At 35.5% G+C, this 18,243-nt stretch overlaps 1 protein-coding gene and 1 long non-coding RNA gene across 3 annotated transcripts in view; one reads left to right on the forward strand and one right to left on the reverse strand.

Moving 5' to 3' along the window:
* The window catches only part of CSMD3 (CUB and Sushi multiple domains 3), a 621,464-nt gene that overhangs the window by 462,811 nt on the left and 140,410 nt on the right, over positions 1-18,243 (forward strand). For both annotated transcript variants that reach the window (XM_008642636.2, XM_017746102.1), the window contains one exon: positions 12,586-12,702. In XM_008642636.2, coding sequence (XP_008640858.1) covers positions 12,586-12,702 — 117 coding nt within the window. The remainder of the gene's footprint in view (positions 1-12,585; positions 12,703-18,243) is intronic.
* Positions 1,246-18,237, reverse strand: LOC108449588. The gene is made up of 3 exons (XR_001865806.1): positions 16,695-18,237; positions 7,786-7,865; positions 1,246-1,285 (listed from the first exon to the last, which is right to left on the reverse strand). It is a non-coding gene; the product is annotated as an uncharacterized LOC108449588 (long non-coding RNA).

The raw sequence follows: 18,243 nt of genomic DNA on the forward strand, positions 1-18,243 counted from the left end.
AAAAATAAGTAACTTATATATTACATTATATTTCTTATATTACCTTACTGAGGTAACAGGAGAGGTAGGGCATTGGAACCATTCCTTTGGCTTGAAGGAACCGAGTCAAAATAAAAAAAATCAATAAACAGAACCATAGCAAGTTGTTCGGATAAGGTAGTCTATTCTGTGTAGTTCTGAAAGAGATAGATATGAAGTATTTGAAGCACAAATGTTGACCTTGAGGTTAGCCTTTTATCGAAGCAGTGGGAGGTGATGAACCTGTCAGAAATCTTCCTTGATGAGCAGTTGGCCAATTGCCACAGTTAGAAAATTGGTAGAGGTTATTTAAAAAAAGGAAAAAAGAAAAGTTGAACTGGGAGGCACATTGTTCAACATGCTGCAGAAAAATCAATATAATTTTTGAAGAAGAATGTGAATCTTTTTGGGATGTCTTAGAGCTCAACAAGCATATGAATGAAATTAAAAACAGTTGATACTGTATCACTGAAGTTTTAAATATGTGTGGCAGTGTCCATGAAAAAAGATTATCTTTTAAGGGAAAAGCAATACAGTGCATTAGGATAATATTTGATTACAAGGTAAGATTTGAAAGTTGTTGATGTGATGTCCAGTTTATGTTATCTAAAAAAAAAATCAATACAGGAAGGCTACCACAAAGATTCCATACATATTTTTTGTATGAATTTTGCTATCCAATACAAATTCACATAAAATTGAGATTACAAAGTTCACATCATCACAAAATTATATGGTATAATCATGTCTAGAGTAAAATGCACAGAGTAAAATGTACATCAACTTCACTTCTGTTAAGTGCCTACAAAATGCTTATAGAAGAAATAACCCTAAGTATAGGCATGTGATGATAATTAGATTTTGGTTGTGAAGTATCACAGAATCACAGAATAGCTGATGTTGGAGGAGACCACAGAGGGTCACCTAGTCCAGCCTCCCTGCTCAAGCAAGGCCATCCCAGAGCACATGGCACAGGATTGTGTCTAGATGGTTCTTGAATATCTCCAATGAACAAGACTCCATAAGCTCTCTGGGCAGTCTGTTCCAGTGTGTGATCAGCTGCACAGTAAAGAAGTTCTTCCTCATGTTCAGGTAGAACTTCCTGGCCATCAGTTTCTGCACATTGCCTCTTGTCCTGTTGCTTGCCACCACAGAGAAGAGCCTGGATCCATCCTCTTGACACCCTCCCTTCAGATACTGATAGACAGTGATGTGGTCCTCTCTCAGTTGTCTCTTCTCAAGGCTGAACAAGCCCAGTTCCCTCAGCCTGTCGTTGTAAGAGAGATTCTTCAGTCCAAGATAAATTATCTTGAAATCATTATTACTAGTCTTTTGCAGATTGGCAAAATTCTATCAGAATTATATTTAAGGATTTTTTTTTCTCACAGAGCATCCTAGCCCATAAGATATACTCTGATGAGGCAGTGTTAACAAAAAATAAACAACTATAACATGAAAGTCATATTTGCTTCTTGCCTGCAGATACAGGACAGTCTATTTCTCAGCACTCATAGTTCAAGGAAAAATAGAATTGGAGTTTTAAATATAGTCTCTATTGCAAGGAAATAAAACAGTCTTAAATTTCTGAGAAATGTAATTAAAAATCTTTCTAATACTGAGAAAAAGATCTGTGCATCATTCAATCTTCTGCTTGGTGATTTGAAATCTAGTAAATAAGATTCTCTGGGGTGCTGATCACTAGAGATACCAGTGACATGTCTGCAAGTTTCCCAGTTACAAAAGTTTCATGGATTTTTTTCTTTGTCTTTTGCTGTTTTAAATGTGAATTCTATATTATTTTATTTTATATTTTCAATTGGTATTTGGGCTCATAGCTGTTCATTGACCAGCTATTTTGACTGTTTTTATAATTCTTTCTGACCCTGCTTTTCTTTCCTGTGTTTCAGGAGTCCCTGTTCCTAACTTTCTTGCTTAGTTTTATTTACTTCTAACCTGACTGTGTCTTTAATTATGGATAGTTTCAGTCTTTTGTTCTTCCTTCTTTTTCATTTTCTTAAGTCTGAGTTTGAAAAGTGAGGATTTCTATCTTTTCAAAGTTAATTTAAAAGTCTGTGTTGCAAACCTAAACAGCAGTGATAGAAAACAAAGCTGAGATTGAGTGGATTACAATGACCTCAGTGAATTTATCATTAACTGTCAGATCTCAGATTTAAAATTACAATCATTAACTGTTCCTGCAGTTTCCTTTTAAACTGCTGATGCACACACACTCAAAATATTGAAAATCACTTGGAAACAAAGTTATCATCATTTGGAAACCTAAAGCTTCATTCTAGTATTGTAATAATATTTGCAGATGATTGGAAAAAAAATTTATTCTTTGTACCAGCTGTGATTCACTGCTAGTGCTTAAAAACTAATTTGGGTAAAAGAACATTCTAGAGACATGCAAGTCGGCAGTATACAATAACATCAAGGGGTTTTGAATGGGCAATACACTCATTACAGCCTCCCCGACCCTAAAATTGTGAAAGTCCTATTACCAAAACAGGATTCAGGAGCTGATATCACTTATGAGCTCTATAGTAATAAGTAGATTCCTTGTTCTGTGAAGTTTGAAATGAACTCATAAAAGTTACTGAGTTCTAAGAAAGCTCATGATTTTAACTTTCAGCCTCACATTTTTTAGGTTTCTTCTTCTGCTTAGAAGCCGTCATCATGCTCTTTATCACATAATAGGAATGATTCCTAAACCAAATTAGTAATGAAATATCATTTAGATATGAAGAGTGCACAGATGAATAAATAAATAATAAGTAGGCTATATGGCCTTCAAAAAGAAAAAAAATAAAAAAAGGAAGTTTCTTGCTGGGAGGGATGTTTATTACTTGTGAAGAGATCTGTAAATCCTTACACATTTTTGATTCATATTTTCTAAAGCATCAATGTCTCAATTCTGCTATTGTAGCTAAAATGTGTTAAGCTTTGCTAATCTCTGATTTATTTTTACTTCTACACATCTGTCATATAATGCTCTTTTCCTCTTGCTGTCTTAATATACTTGAAAGACTCTGAAACGGTCTTTCCCAGAAGACTGCCAATTTTATTTTCTCTTTTTATTCATTTAGTATGTTGGCAGTTAAATTGTTTTTAAATGATTGTTCTCATTCCCTCAGAAGTTCCTTAAATACCATGTCAAGTCTTTTCTGCAGACAGTTGACTTGAAAAGCATGTTTAAACTTTTATTTAGTTACTTTTTTTCAGTTGTGGAAACTAACACTGGTGTGCTCTTTCAAAGGAATGAAGCTGTGCTGTGGCACAGACTGACTGCAGAGACCTATTCCATCTCCATTTATTATAAGCAGAGACTGTTTCACTGCAAAGAATTTTCTTCTAGCACAAAAGATGCTAGAAAACATTTTCTCCTATTTGATGGCTCCATTCTCAGAGCCTCCTACTTTACTTCAATTTTATTGGCAACAGGAAACAAAACATTACTTAAATGAAGGAACACAACCTTATTAAGTGGGTGCTTCTGCAGTAACAGACTCCTAGAAAGGTATCACCTGGAGTTCTAATGGTTTTATCAACTGGAGCAGTGGGAAACATGAATGAGAGGAGAAACCTCACCATCCTCCAGCTTGCATGGGAACACCAAGACAGGGAGAACTCAGATCCAACCCCTTGTCTTAGAGGCAAGCAATATAAGAAGTTTTCATCAGCTGCACACAATTCCTTCAAAAGTTAAGAAAAATATTAATGCAGTAAACATCACTTAAGATCCTAGAAGACTATACCACACTGGAAATTAATTTAATCCACTGCTCTCTGTTGAAAGAAAGCTGTCTTTCAGAAAGCTATTTCTTGCACTATTAGCAAAAAAAGTGAAGAATTAAGAATAATAGTTGTCTGCAATTTAGCTGTTTTAGATTCAAAATTTATTAATGCATCTCTTAAACAGGGATTTAAAAATTCCTATAATTTAAGACTAATTTTAATGTGGTTATTTTTTAGTTTTATTTATTAATTATTAATATATGAACCATATTTATTTGGTATCTGATTATGCTATGGAATATTTTGACATTTACATGCCACAGGCCTTGATAATAAATAATTTATGATGTGTAGCTCTACCCTGACATTTAAAAATGGAATCATTATATAGAATTAGATTTTGGGTTATAAAATTGGAAATCTGACTCTTCAAATTTCCTTTAATATTCTCTCTAGAGCTTTGACAATTCAAATAAGAACACACTATTTTGCATTTATGCTTGTTTACTTTATTGCTCGTCTAAAATGGACTTGAATTTACTCAGGGCAGAAACAGAAATATATCTAATTTCCAGCTAATTGCATTTGTTCAGAAAAATATAGGAAAAATAAATAAGGAAGAAATAATTTTGCAAACTGATAATATTTTGGATATTTGAATAACAGCCAATATTATGAAAGAGCTATCAGATGTGAACCCATTCTAAACCACAAAAAAAAAAGTAGTATTTTGACCTTCTGCCACATCTCAGTTTCTGTTAAAAAAGTTCATTTCATGCTTTTCTTACACTTGGCTAAAATGAGTAAATTTAGTGCACTACTTTTAAGCAACAGATGATTTCAGCACTTGAGAAAACTATATGGAACTTTTGAAAACTGTGCACCACAGTTCCTTAAGGAAAAATTAATATAATTGAGATTTGTAATTAATCATTAAATTGAGAGCAAATATTATTTCTAAATTTAGGTTTCCCCTGAAAATAAAAGTGTATCTTATAATCAGCTGTATAAAATCTGCTTTTTGTACCTTCAGAAAAACATCTGGTTTTGTTTAAAGGATTTAAAGAAACAGAAACTGAATATACAAAGTTATTTGGTTCTGGTGGTTTTAAAAGTAAAAGTTGATGAACTGTTAAATAAATTTACATAGAAATAATTTCATAGTGTGTTTGATTGCATTTTACGTATTTATATAAACTTTATGTATTAACATCAAAAACACTGCTAAATTTTCTGCTGCTTATCTTTATTTAAAAGAAAGAGGTATTTTCCTCTTGAAATGTACTTCTTAAAATGTACCTAATTGTTTCTCTGCTAATTATCTGCTATACAGATTCTGATCTCTTTTTCTCCTTACAAGACATATTTTATTGATTATACATCTTTTAGAAAACTTTGAAAATAGATGTAGGTTCTTGGTTTTCTGGGGCTTTTTTTTAAGAATTGCCTTTAGGTGTTTTCCCATTTTGTACTTTTTTATTCATAATCTTTTTTTCTTTATGAGTTTCTCTTCTAGAAAATATAAAATAACCCATCACACTATTTCTTTCATTTGTGGGGTAGCACTGCCAGCACCAAGAATATTGAAAAAACTTCCTTGTTATCCTAGTCAATTAATATAGATAGATCCATAACCAATTATAATAAACATTGTCTCTCGTCTACTTTGATATTCTTAACCCATTGTGACAGATGTTTGTATCTCTCTTTCTTCGAGGAATCATACAAAAATTCATTAACTTCTCAAAAGTAGTTATGAGAATATCTCAAATTAATTTATTATATTGGAATTGCTGGCAGTTATTTCTCTAATCTTTATCTAAATCTACCACATCTGCAAAAAGTGACCAGACTGTCCATGTTCTCATTCTTCTATTTTGGAGACTAAAACCCCACTAGTATTTCAAAACTTTGTGCTAATATGATAGTAGAACTTGATTTTTTTTAAAGTGGCAAAAACTTGATGTGATGTTTTTGCTGAGACTTTACTGCTCTTATATGGAACAGAAATGTTACCTTCTATGTCTACATTAAAGCCTAGGTTAGAGATATCTTTCTTTACAGCACTGTTGTATTGAAACTCAAAATCTATCTTTGATCTGTTAAGTTTTTCTGCAACAGTTGCTAGCTGCTTTTGATCTTGCATTTCTACATTTGCTAATACTTTTTTTAAAAATTTCAACGTAGAATTTCTCTGGGATTTTTAGTTTGGGTTTGGTTTTGGTTTTTTTTTTGGTTATTGTTTTGGATTTTTTGGGTATTTTTTGTTGTTTTGTTTGTTTGTTTGTTTGTTTGTTTTGAGATAATGCCATCATTTCCCCAGTTTCTGTTAATGATTCAGGGCCTGCTTTAGTAAATTTCTGAATTCCTGAGGGGATTTTGCCTCTGTTTTAACTAACCACATCCAAATACTTTTACATATATTGGCCTGAGTTTCTCTCTCATTTTTTACATCAGTTTTGATGGCATAGTTAAACTCTGTTGTGAAGACTGAAGAGACCACAGTATGGAAATCTTCTATATTCTTCATTATATTTTTCTTTTTTTATACTGCTTTTCAACCTTATGATGTTGCACTGTCTCTCTCTCTCTCTGTATTTTTGGTGTCTTTTTTATTTCTGATGTATTTCTGCTTTTCCAAGTTGCAACTGAAACATACATTTCTATATCAGATTTTCTTTTATATATTCATTGTATTTTCAAAGCAGCTTTAGGTGCTTCATCAGCTTCACATTTACAGACTGATATCCACAATAAATATACCTTTAATTTGGAACTTTAGAATAAATATCTACCGTTCTTATATGTTAAAGTGTCCTCTGCATGACTTTTAAAATTATTTTATATCTAGGAGATGATATATCAGTCACTATATTTGTTTTCTTTTTACCTATAACCACTCAAGAAATCATTGCAACTGAAAATCTTGTAATTGGACAACAAAGGATAAATGGAATGATATTGTATTACATGAGATTAGGAAAAAGAGCATACCATGATTTAATGTATGTGGAAGTTTGGGCTGGTATACAGTTAATTTTCTTCACAGTAGCTAGTAGGGCTTGTTTTTGATTTTTGCTGAAAAAAAAAACCAACAGAGGGTTTTCATTACTGCTGAGCAGTGTCTACACAGAGTCAAGGCCTTTGCTGCTCCTCATACCATCCCACCAGCGAACAGGCTGGAGGGGCGTAAGAAGCTGGGAGGTGACACAGCTGGGACAGCTGATCCCAAATGACCAAAGGGACATTCCATACCTTATGGCATCATGTTCAGCAATAATATAGGGGGACAGTTGGCCTGGGGCCACTGATCAGTAACTAGCAAGATACTGGTTGCTTGATGGTGAGCAAGTGTTTTCATTTGCATTACTTGTTTTTTGTGGATTACATTTCTCTGTTATTGTCCTTTTCTTTACAATTCCCAGTTTTACCCTTTCAATTCTCACTCCCCCAACAGGAGAGATGAGCAAGCAGGACTGTGTGGTGTTTAGTTTCCAGCTGGGGTTGAACAAAGATAATATATTAAATTTTATGAACATAAACCACGTCGCTGTGTAATTATTTTTCGGAACCTACTCACTTAGATGAATTGAATACTAGGTATCTTAGACTGGATTTTGAACGGTGACCAGTTTCTAGATAAAAAGTCAGTATCTCATTACCAGTTCTTCAAGGAATTTTTCCCTCCTTTTTCAGACTGTATGCACAGTTTTTCTTATTTTCTGATTGTATTTGTAGCTGTGTAATGAAATTCATCTGCATGACATAAAGCCATATTGTGCCATTCATTTTTAAGCCGTATTTCCCATTACTTCCATTGAGAACTGCTGCTTAAAAATGGATGGTGCAATATTGCACTTAAATCTGCAAATACAATTAGATTATATTAGATCTTAGCTGTAGGAGCTAGAAAGTAGGTGATCTGAAAGCAGGGACAGGAATTAAAAACTTCAAGCTGCATAAAACAATATTTGATAGCAAAAATATTAATTTTTTTAAAATGTTAAGAAATTTGACATTGATTCTTACCTTTATGTAGTACATTCTTCACTTTTTTCCTAATAAACTTTCACCCCATGCATCCTTTCTTTTGGTTAAACTGCAAAGGCCTGATGAAAAACGTATCAGCAATAAGCACATGACTGGGGAATTTAACCCTGTATTGTTTTGCTGGAGGCACAGGAAATTTGACTTTATAGTGGTAGTTAGGCATAAATTACAAGAATCTGTTGTTCTGCTGGGTGATTTTCCCTGTGTGGTTTTCAACTACATTTCTTTTACAACTACTGAACGCTGAAATTTGAGAAAAGGTGTCACTCCGATGGTAATGCATTTTATATTGTATTCTCTACTTACTAATACACTGCCATAATGAGGTAGAATGTAGTTCTTTGACAAAGGTACATGAATACTAATGATCAAGGTGGGTAATGTTCCACAAAAATGCTTGCCAATTTACATACAGAATAGGTGATACTTCGTTGTTTTTGTGATCGGGTTTTTCAAGGGCTACACGGGATGCTATTTTACAAGGCAAGATGCCATTAAAGTTCAGCACACACACAGGAACTTCTTGCCATTAATGCTGAAAATGTTTCAAGGAAATAGTGTAGTGAGCAATGCATCAACACACTGATCATTATCACACTCTTACCATACTCAAGTCCCTTGCTTTCCTAGTAGTGCTCCATTGCTAACCCTGAAAAGCAGGACAAGGACAGCATACTGCATAACATTTTTGTGAATAAACTAGAATAAGCTAGAGCATAAATAAATACATAAGGGAATACAGTATTTCAGAGTCTAAGCAAACATTATTAAAAAATAATGAAATACTATTGGAGAATTACATTAGAAAATATCACTTGTCTCCTGAGGGGTTTTTTTGCTGGTTGGTTGGTTTGTTGGTTTATTTTATTCTGCAGGATGTTTTACATTCCCAAGGGAATGGTTCTCAGCATTTGTTGCATTTTTTTGTTTGTTTAAAAATTTATATTTGGGGTGTGAAGGGTTTGCTAGATTTTTTACTAGAGGTAGACTTTTCAATGCAGAGAATAATAATTAGACAAGTTGATTTTCACAACTTATAAGTCTTTGACTTTGTATTCATAAGGAAACGAAAAAAATCCTTGCACTATGAAACTGGAACAAAGGCAATGAGACATACTTAGCTGAATTAAGCATAAGTGAAAGTCAATGGCTAGCATGGTATAGTGGAACTTTTACATCCATCTAAGCAACTTGGTGCTAGCTGTTTTCTGGGGGCAAAAATATATTACATATTTGCATCAAGTTAATGTTTTCAATTCACTGTATCTATGGTTTCATGTTCATCTTTGATTTCTGAGCATTAATATTCAGTGTTGGTTAGGGTAGAATCTTCTCTTCTTGGAACTTTTTGGCATTTTAAATTAAACGTTTCCCAAAATGCAAGGAAGGAAATATAATCAGTGAAGTCTATGAGTTTACAAAAATATCAAGCAAACCTCTTTCTCCTCCCTGATGCATTCAGAAATGTCTTGGTGGACCGTCTGGCTGCTATAAGAGCTAAATGATTTACTGACTAATGATTTATGAAATTTAGCATTTTCTCAGCTTGTAAAGGTCAGCTGGTCACATATTAAACCAACTTCCCTTTATACTAGTTGTTTTTGAGACCCAGGAATGTGAATTCTTCTGAAGATAGAATCATTACAGAAGCAGTTGGAAAATAAGGGACACAATAAGGGAAAAGGTAAACTCAGAAAAGGCAGAGTGAAAAAGTCCAGAATGAGAAGACCAAGAACAGAAATTCAGGGAAAGAAGTACTCAACACAGGTATTTTGTTCTTGCTGCTGATTAAGTGTTGCATATGTCAGAGTGACAAATAGTTCATGTCTAATGCCAGTCTGTACTGAGCACATTGTTGCAAAGGCTGCAGACAACTCTTGTTGAAAGACTTTGCACCTAAAATATCCTCACTGGAAATCCTGCTTCAGACTTGTCCTGTTTCTCTTCTCCCCTTGTGTGAGCAGATATATGCCAGCTTGTCTTGTGTGAATATATATATCCCCATTATAAATCCAGTGCAGATGTATGTTGCTTTCATGGAGTTCAGTGCTTGGGAAAATTGTTTAGATGTTTCAGTTAATCTGTCATATAAACATTTTAATTATCAACTGTAAAAGAAAATGGTATTATATTCACCTTTTAGAGACTTGGAAGTTATTTTAACCATAATTCAGTATTTAGGAGAACTCTTGGGATTTTTGAAGGTGCTAGATTTTTTTCTTTTTTAATTTGCAAAAAATTTTGGGTTTAATCACCTTTAGAGATTTATAATCATTTGTCAATTAAATTATTTTGTGACTTTTTTTAGCACCAGCTGTCATAAACACTACTTTTCAAGTATCATGACATATTTTGTCTAGATCTATACATAGGTAAATATATTTTGCTCTGGTTTAAGCATACTAGTGCAAGAACCCTTTTTTACAATTAAGATAATACCTTTACTAATTGCATAACCTGTAAGAATAAAAAAGAATCAGGGTATAATTTTTTCTTTATAGGTAAAGGTCCACTGTATGCTGAGGACTATATTTAGCTCTTAATTTTATTTTAGGTATTGTTTTTGTGTACTAAGACTTCAAGTTTCATTAAGGGTGAAATTCTCTTCCTTTTTGTGTCAATGCCATTGACTTTAGTGTAACTGTAGTTTTACCCTAAATTTGCACGTTATTTATATCTGCTGATTAGGAAGGTATAATAATGATATGAGTGCTGGAGTGGGACAGTGATACTGGTCTTTGTTGCTTAATTATTCAACTCACAAACAGTGAAGAGGGAAATGGAGTTAGGGATAAGTTTTTTTGGCAATCTTATTTCTTTTATTTTAATGCTTTTGTTGCTTATATTCTTCCATATTCTTTTCTGTTTCATCCAAAATCTGGAACAGAAAATCTTGAGTACTTACAAGCTGGTAAGCAGGTCTGTTTTTATCACAAATATTCACCACATTTAAATAGTGAAGATTTTTCTTACTTTGTTTTTTCAATAACTCAAGGCAAATAAGTCTCTGCAAATGAAGCTCACCCAAGACACTTACTACTTCTTGGAAAAAGTCCCAATAGTTCTATTATCAAAATACATTTTCACAAGAAATCGTGAATTTCTGATGTTTCACATGGTGGTGGACTGGGGGAAGGCACTGAGATTATTCTTTTAGCCATAGAGAACAATCCTCCATGTGTATGTGGCAGTCGGTGCTTACTCCGTGTGTCAGGGCGTGTGCCCATCCTGTGTATGAGCATCACCCAGACCGCATCCTGGTCTGGGTTCTGACGGATTTGCTTAGCTCTGATATATGTGCCACATCTTCCACATGCATACACATGTGCACAAGCAAAAGTCAAGACCCTTCTGTTGACATATTTCAAATACCATGACTTTCACACCAGCCCATTAAATCATTTCCAAATTGTGTATGCAAACTGGAGCAATAGGTGCCATCTGCTCCTGTTTCAGGTACGCAGTCTGTCAAACTCTGTAGTTACACCCTACTGAAAGGAATCCATGCTAATGCAAATTGCAGAAATCTCAAAATGATGAGGCCCACTTGCTACATTTTAAAGATGTGTTCTTTTCATGGTATACTCCACCAAATATTTTGTGTGAATTAAGTAAAAGTAGTTTTAAAATATATGATTTGTAGCTACACTATAAATATCTTGTATTTAGTATGACAAGCACTGAGATAGTCTTCTGAAATAATAGTAAGAAAACCATCTTTTTTTATTTAATACAATTCATGACTTATTAATGTTTTGATAAAATACCACAAAAACACCCAGATGTGTTTAGCAAATGAAACATTGAGTACTGCTTCATTTATAAATTCATGTCTCAACAGGAAATATATTTGTTAAATAGACAAGTTAGCACTAAACTCATTAAAAATGTTTTATAGTCCAAAAGAGAAAAAATATTCTAAAGAGATGCCATAGTCTTGAAAATGGATTAGGGTAAAATCTAAATTTAAGCCCTAAATTACTAAGTCTGTGTGAGAAGCAGGTAATAACATAGGAAACCACTAACATTGAATAATGGTTCATATATATGGACCTGTACATCTGATGAAAAAAAAAAAAAAAAGAAATAACACTGTTTCTTGCTTGACAGTTTTGAATAATGCCAAATACTAAGTTTTGTTGTAAACCTTAGAAAAATAAATTATTGTGGTAAAAAGGATTTGTATCTATCTGCCATTTTATCAACTATTATAGCTGTGGTAGCATAAACATGATGTTTCTGTGATAAAGAAAAGTATGTGCTCATAACTTTATATATATAAGTTATAAATAACTGAGATATAAGTAAGTGGTACATCATGTTCAGCCAAGAAATCCTGACTTTCTTATTTCAGGAGCTGCAGACATTGTTTTGCATTATGAGTCTATTGGCATGAGTTAGAATTTACTAGTGTGCAAAAGGGCTGTATAATCTATGCTCTTATCATAGTATAAAGCATCATATGAATGAATAATAGATTTGTATTCTGTAAATAATAGCATACTGCATCTAAACCACATCATTATTTTTATTAAGATGGTTTATAAATTGTAAAGGAAAAAAAAAATTGATCTGGAAAACTGCAGAGTGCCATCAATTCTCTTTTGATATATGAGAAAATTGCACATACTCGGTATGTCACAGGATGTACAAATTTAATCCAGTGTTGAAGTGTAATAAAATTTCCTGTAATAGCATGTACCAACATACAACAAATCAATTTAAACTTATTTTTTAATGATATTACATTTTTTTTAAATTATTATCTTCACCTTCTAGCACCCTGTGGAAGCCGATCAACAGGTTCTGAGGGGACTGTATTATCACCAAACTACCCCAAGAATTACAGTGTTGGTCACAACTGTATTTACTCTATCACTGTTCCTAAGGAATTTGGTAAGTATGTCTGGTCTCATTCATATCTTTTTGTTGCATGGATACTTTCAGCAATTCTGGATGATTTGTATGGTTGCTTTTACATAAAAAATAGTAATGTGAAAAAGCTGTTTTAAGCTGATACTTCTATTAACACTTTTATCAATTTATAGTGCATTATTTTCTCAAAACCCTTACAACAATTGTCTTTATCTTTTGAAATTAGTGTTCAGTATTTTTGTTTCACTGTGATTACTAAAATGTAACTTAGAATATTACTGTGATGCTAACCAAATATATTAGCGGTACCACTTCAGGTTTCTTTTCACCCAAGGTGAGGTGCCTATGCTCTAGAAAGTTAAGCATAGCTCCAATAAGTCCATATAAGCAGGGGAAGCAATGTTTATCTTAAATATTTGGTACTGTTGCTTTTTTAAACCCTTGGCTTCTCTGCATCATGAGGCAATGGCATAGTCTTTACTGACAAATGAAATTAGAGCAGCATGTGACTGCTTGTTTTTTGTAGATTCTCTGAACCGCCATCAAAACTTCACTGCCATGCTAACATTTTTTCTGTTGACTGGACAAATATTTTAATAACATCTTCTGTCCCATACAAAGACAGGGCTTTTACAGCACTGTTTTATCTCCCTGGATTTATGAATTATTTTATCTCACTTTATTATTAAACAATGTCTATGATAACAGCTGATGGTTTGTTGTCCACTTTTACTTCTTGGTAAACAGTATGCCACGTATTGAGTATCATTTAAGCTTTAAATATCCATGCTTTCAATTTATGTTTGGATAAGCAGGACTTCATTCTGACCCATGGCTCACCTTTCAGTTTGTCAAATAAGAGGTGCCTGGGGATGGGGATGGGTATTTATTAACCTTCCTTCATGTTGATTCTGAAAACATCTTAGCCAAATTAAAGACAGTGCTTCAGCTGCAATGTGTCCATCTGCCATACTCATGATATCTGGACTTCCTCAATATCCAATTACCTTGTTCTTGTGTATAGTGTCGAGGTGCATAGACTACTACAAAATAAAAGGTTTTTAAAAGTATTGGCTCCTAAGTCATGCTAATCTCTCCTTATTCCTCAAATATTAAGAAAAAATTAAACACATTTGTACAATTCTTGATTTATTTCTAGCTGTTAGAAGCATGTGCTATTGACACAGCTAATTGTTTTTAGATAAACTGTAAATTTTATATCCTTCCATTTTCATCAAATCTGAAGTTACTGATTTGATATCAGTACACTGATATGTCTTAGTTTATGAAACGGATATCAACATGTAAAACCTTAAAATTACTACAGTAAATGATTCAAAATGTTAGTTCTTTGTACTTCATATTTTTGACATTCTGGTTTGAAATGTAGTTTTGTGATTTCCAGAAATAAAGCCAGATTTCCCAAAACAACACATAGAAATGAGGAAAATCCTACTGCTCTGCATAGTTATTTGGAGTAATTTGAGAAATAGTTGTTTTCTTATATACTAAGCATGATAGTAACAGTGTTAAGGAATTCTGTTTGACCGTTTCACAGTGATTAGACAAAAAAAACGCTGATGCAAAAAAATGGTTTCGATATGCTTAACCTTAGCATACAAGGATTTGGTGACACATTGCGGAATATAAATTTGATAGGATATCTAAACTTTTTTTATGTCCTACCTTGGGATAGACCTTTGCTTTTTTTTTCTTGTATTTAAATAGTGTATTTTGACAATTAGTTCAGGTACCTGTAGAGTATACCATGGATCTTATTTGATCCATTGTTCTCTGCATGCAGAAAACAAAAATGCCTGTGTGTTGAAAGAGAAAGGTAGAAAACACATCTGGTAGTAACCACTCAAAAAGAGGATGACATGACACATTGAAACAAATGCTAAAACAAGTATTTCCATTTTAGCTGCTTTTTCTGATGATACTCCTACAGTAATAGGAAGCAGAATTCCTTGAACCCAAAAGCTCAGATTTTAAAATCTGAATCTTTCTTTGAATTGTACACTGGTGAACAATTTTTTTGCAAGTTATTAATATAGATTTTTTCCTGACCTGTGCTCTTCCTCTAATCTATCATTACTAAAATCATTCCAGTAAAAACTATTAAGAAAGGTAAAGTAATTCTGATAATTGATTTAACTGAAGTTTTTTACATTCAATAAAATTATTTGTCTTGGTCTAAAATTTTACCATATGAGTAATGAGTGTTTTATCTAATAGCTTTTATCTGTCACTCATCAAAATGTATTTAAGTACAGTTGCAGAAAAGAATAGCCATAAAATTGTTATTCTGAGCTTTTTCAGATCAATTTTAGGCAGTAGGAACTTTGTTCCTGTAACCTGGGTCCTGACAGATGACATTGCATTACGAAAAGAGTCTCCACTTGCAATGCTTGATATGTAGGGATCACTCACTGACAAGATGGTTACAAAAAAAATCTGGACTTTGTGGAAAAAACACACCAAATTTCACATTCAATTCACTTGGTAATATACATCACATCATGTAGATTTGACAGAGATGATTCACAACAACAAAGAGTCAAAATAACCTTTTTGAGAATGAAGGGGTACTCCAGCAAAGCTGCTGAGATTTAGATAATTTAAAAGTAATTTTCCTAAAGAAAACAGCAACAAATCTGTAACCATCTCTATGGCTCCAATTTTCAATGTGAAATATAGCAATCAAATATTTGCTGAATGGAAACTCTTCAAGAACTGTTTTGGCGTCTGATACAGTAAATGAGAACTTATAACAAAGAACAGTTAAGAGAAAAAAAAGTGAAAACCTGGTTGTTGCATTTCTGTTGTTTGGTAACATGTCGCAACCTTTCCAAAAGCGCCTCCAAGAAAGCCTCTTGGTGCAGCCAGCACACTTGCACACACACGCCAGATAGCTAGCTAAAACAGTCCGACGGTGAATGAACAGGAAGAGTTTTCGCATAGGGTTTTACAGGAGAGATTTGATGCATCCGCACTCGTGCGAGGTTTCAGAGAAGTTCCAGGGTAGAGCAATGGGGGGTCCAGGGTAAGAGAACTAATCGAGAAACTCTGAGGACGTATCAGGTAACAACGGTTGTGGCGACCAACAGAGCCAACCAGGGGAGCAGAACTGGGGTACATTAACAGAACAGAACAAAGCATTCTGCGGAAGCTTTTCAGTCACCACAAGCTGGAAAGGAACCTAGGACTTATCCTACCATAGGACTCCTTTCATTCCTTGTCCAACAGGCCCACCGGCCTCCACAACTCCCCCTTCTATATTAATTAAAAGGGCTTTTCCTAGGGATCTCAAAATCAAAGGTTTTAAGCAACTGAACACACATAAACAACAAAAACGATTAAAAGAATCCATAATACAACTTTGAACAGGGAAGCTAAGCACTTAGCGAGTCCCCAGTGTCTCAGCAAGTCTTCAAACCACACAGGTGGTTTTTCTTTCTAAGTCTTTCATCTTTTGGATGCTGGCATGGATGCTTCCACTATATGTTCTCTTTGGGCTGCACTACCAACCAAGCATTCACGGCCAATATTGTCAGGAGCATCCAGAAAGGTGGTGAGGCAGGTGCTGGGCATCATAGTGTTAGGTGTGGGTACAGGCCCAGGTAGCTGCTTCTGTAGGGGTTTTTAAACAAGATTCTTAAAAAAAATTTGCAAAATTTCAGGAAGGGGGCTTTCTTTTCCCTGCCTCTTTTCATTTCCCTTTATTAATTAAAAGCTTGGGAAAAAGGGGGTGGTAGTAAGGTGACAGGGGTATGGGGTTACATGGCTGAGGAAGTGGTAATGAGGAGTAAATAAAAGGGGAGTGCAATGCAACAGAAAGCATCCCAGTAGGGGTATTGGGGAGTGTGGCTGAGGGAAGGGCAAAGCAGAGAGGTGGAGGTAGGGAATATTAGCTGGTGGGAAAGCAACAGGAGGATAAAGGGGGTAGGAATTGCAATAATGAAGGCAATTTGGGAAAGACTTAAGGAGACACCACAACTGGTTAAACTTACCTGGTCGATGTCCTGGTTGAAGTTCTGGTGACAGGATGGTAGGTCGATGTATATAATGGAGATCTGCACTGTCTCTGCACTGCATTTCTTTGGTGTTTAGATTGTTCTCTGTCGGTTTCAGGTGTGGTTGTGTCCATGGGGACAGTGTTTGCTGGGCTGGTGTAAGGCTTGATGTTCTTTCTTGGAAGCTACTTTGGGCTTGCAGGGATGCCCAGGGTGGAAAATGCCAGGAGGAAGTGTCAGATGGTATCTTTGGCCTTCTCTCTTGCGTGGGCTGAGGCAAACACTGCTCCAGAAAAGGTGTAACGCAAGGCTGTCCCGAGCTCTGCTGGGCATTTCTTGAATGCTGCTGGTGGTGGTGTGGGCACCCTACAGATCAATGGGAGTCTTTGGCTACACGGTGTTTTAGGCAGTCTTTTATAAAATGTCCAGGCTTTCTACAGTTAAAACATCTCTGCTTATCTCTTGATGATGCCACTAGGGCTTCAGCCACCCCTCTTGAGACCACTGTTGCTATTATGTGTTCAGTGATGCCAGTTTGGCACAGGCTTCAATCATTTGGTCTATTGTAGGCTTAGGGGAAAAAGGGAGGGCCCTTAAAATTTTCTTACACTCTAAATTTGAGTTGGTCATTACCAGACTACATAAAATCTCTTTGTGGGCTTCTGCATTCTCGACTGCGTCTCAGTAGAGCTCTTTGGACAATGAATTTAATAAGACTCTTCTGTGCCTTGTCTAATATCTGAAAAGTTCAGGGTGGGAGTGGCATCATCTGCGACCTGGAGCAGTGCTGCCTCTGCTGCTCTTTTAATGTCTCCTAGGACAGCCTCGGGGCTGATTTGAGCCTGGTCCTGGGGGCGCTCAAAGTCACGTTCTCCGCTCAGATGCTCGGCTGTCAAATGAGCTCTAGTACGGTCTCTTTGATATGTTTGTAGAAGCTGTCTTGTCTTTTCCATATCCATATCCATTCCCACAGCATATGTTCCATGGGGGAGAGGAGACATGACATAGTGTTTTTAATATCACGGGGCACTAGGGTGAAAGTGGAGAGAGTGACTTGGAGCAAGTTTTTAAAGTAGGGCGACTCCTGCCCATATTCCTTAGCAACCTTGCAAAGCTCTTTGATTTCTCTGTAGGGAATTGGCTCCCGTATTCTTTTAATTGTGGGTGTCCCCCGCCTCCCTTTTGTTAAAACGACTGGGAAGGTTGAAATCTTTTGGGCCAATTCCCAGTCTCCCTCCCGGGTGGCTTCTCTCTGTGTTTGTGTCCAGCGATAGTCAGGCTCTGATTCAGAGTCTGTGATGCTGCTGTCATCTTCTGGAAAGGAGGACCAGTTTTCCCTCGGGCGAGCCGTGGCAGCCTGGAGCTGAGCAGCGGGGGGAAAGCGTGACAGCTTTTGGATACCGTCACTGCCCAAACCAGGCTGGGGGCGGGAGTCGCGGAGGACCAGGAGTGCTGTGCTGGAGCGGGGAGCACATCCCGATGCAGAATGCAGCAGGCTGCCCCGCTCTGCCGCTGCGGGCCGGCGGGGGGCCGGGGCCCTCCCCCC

Source organism: Corvus brachyrhynchos, unplaced genomic scaffold (assembly GCF_000691975.1).
Source record: "Corvus brachyrhynchos isolate BGI_N302 unplaced genomic scaffold, ASM69197v1 scaffold28, whole genome shotgun sequence".
Taxonomy (NCBI): domain Eukaryota; kingdom Metazoa; phylum Chordata; class Aves; order Passeriformes; family Corvidae; genus Corvus; species Corvus brachyrhynchos.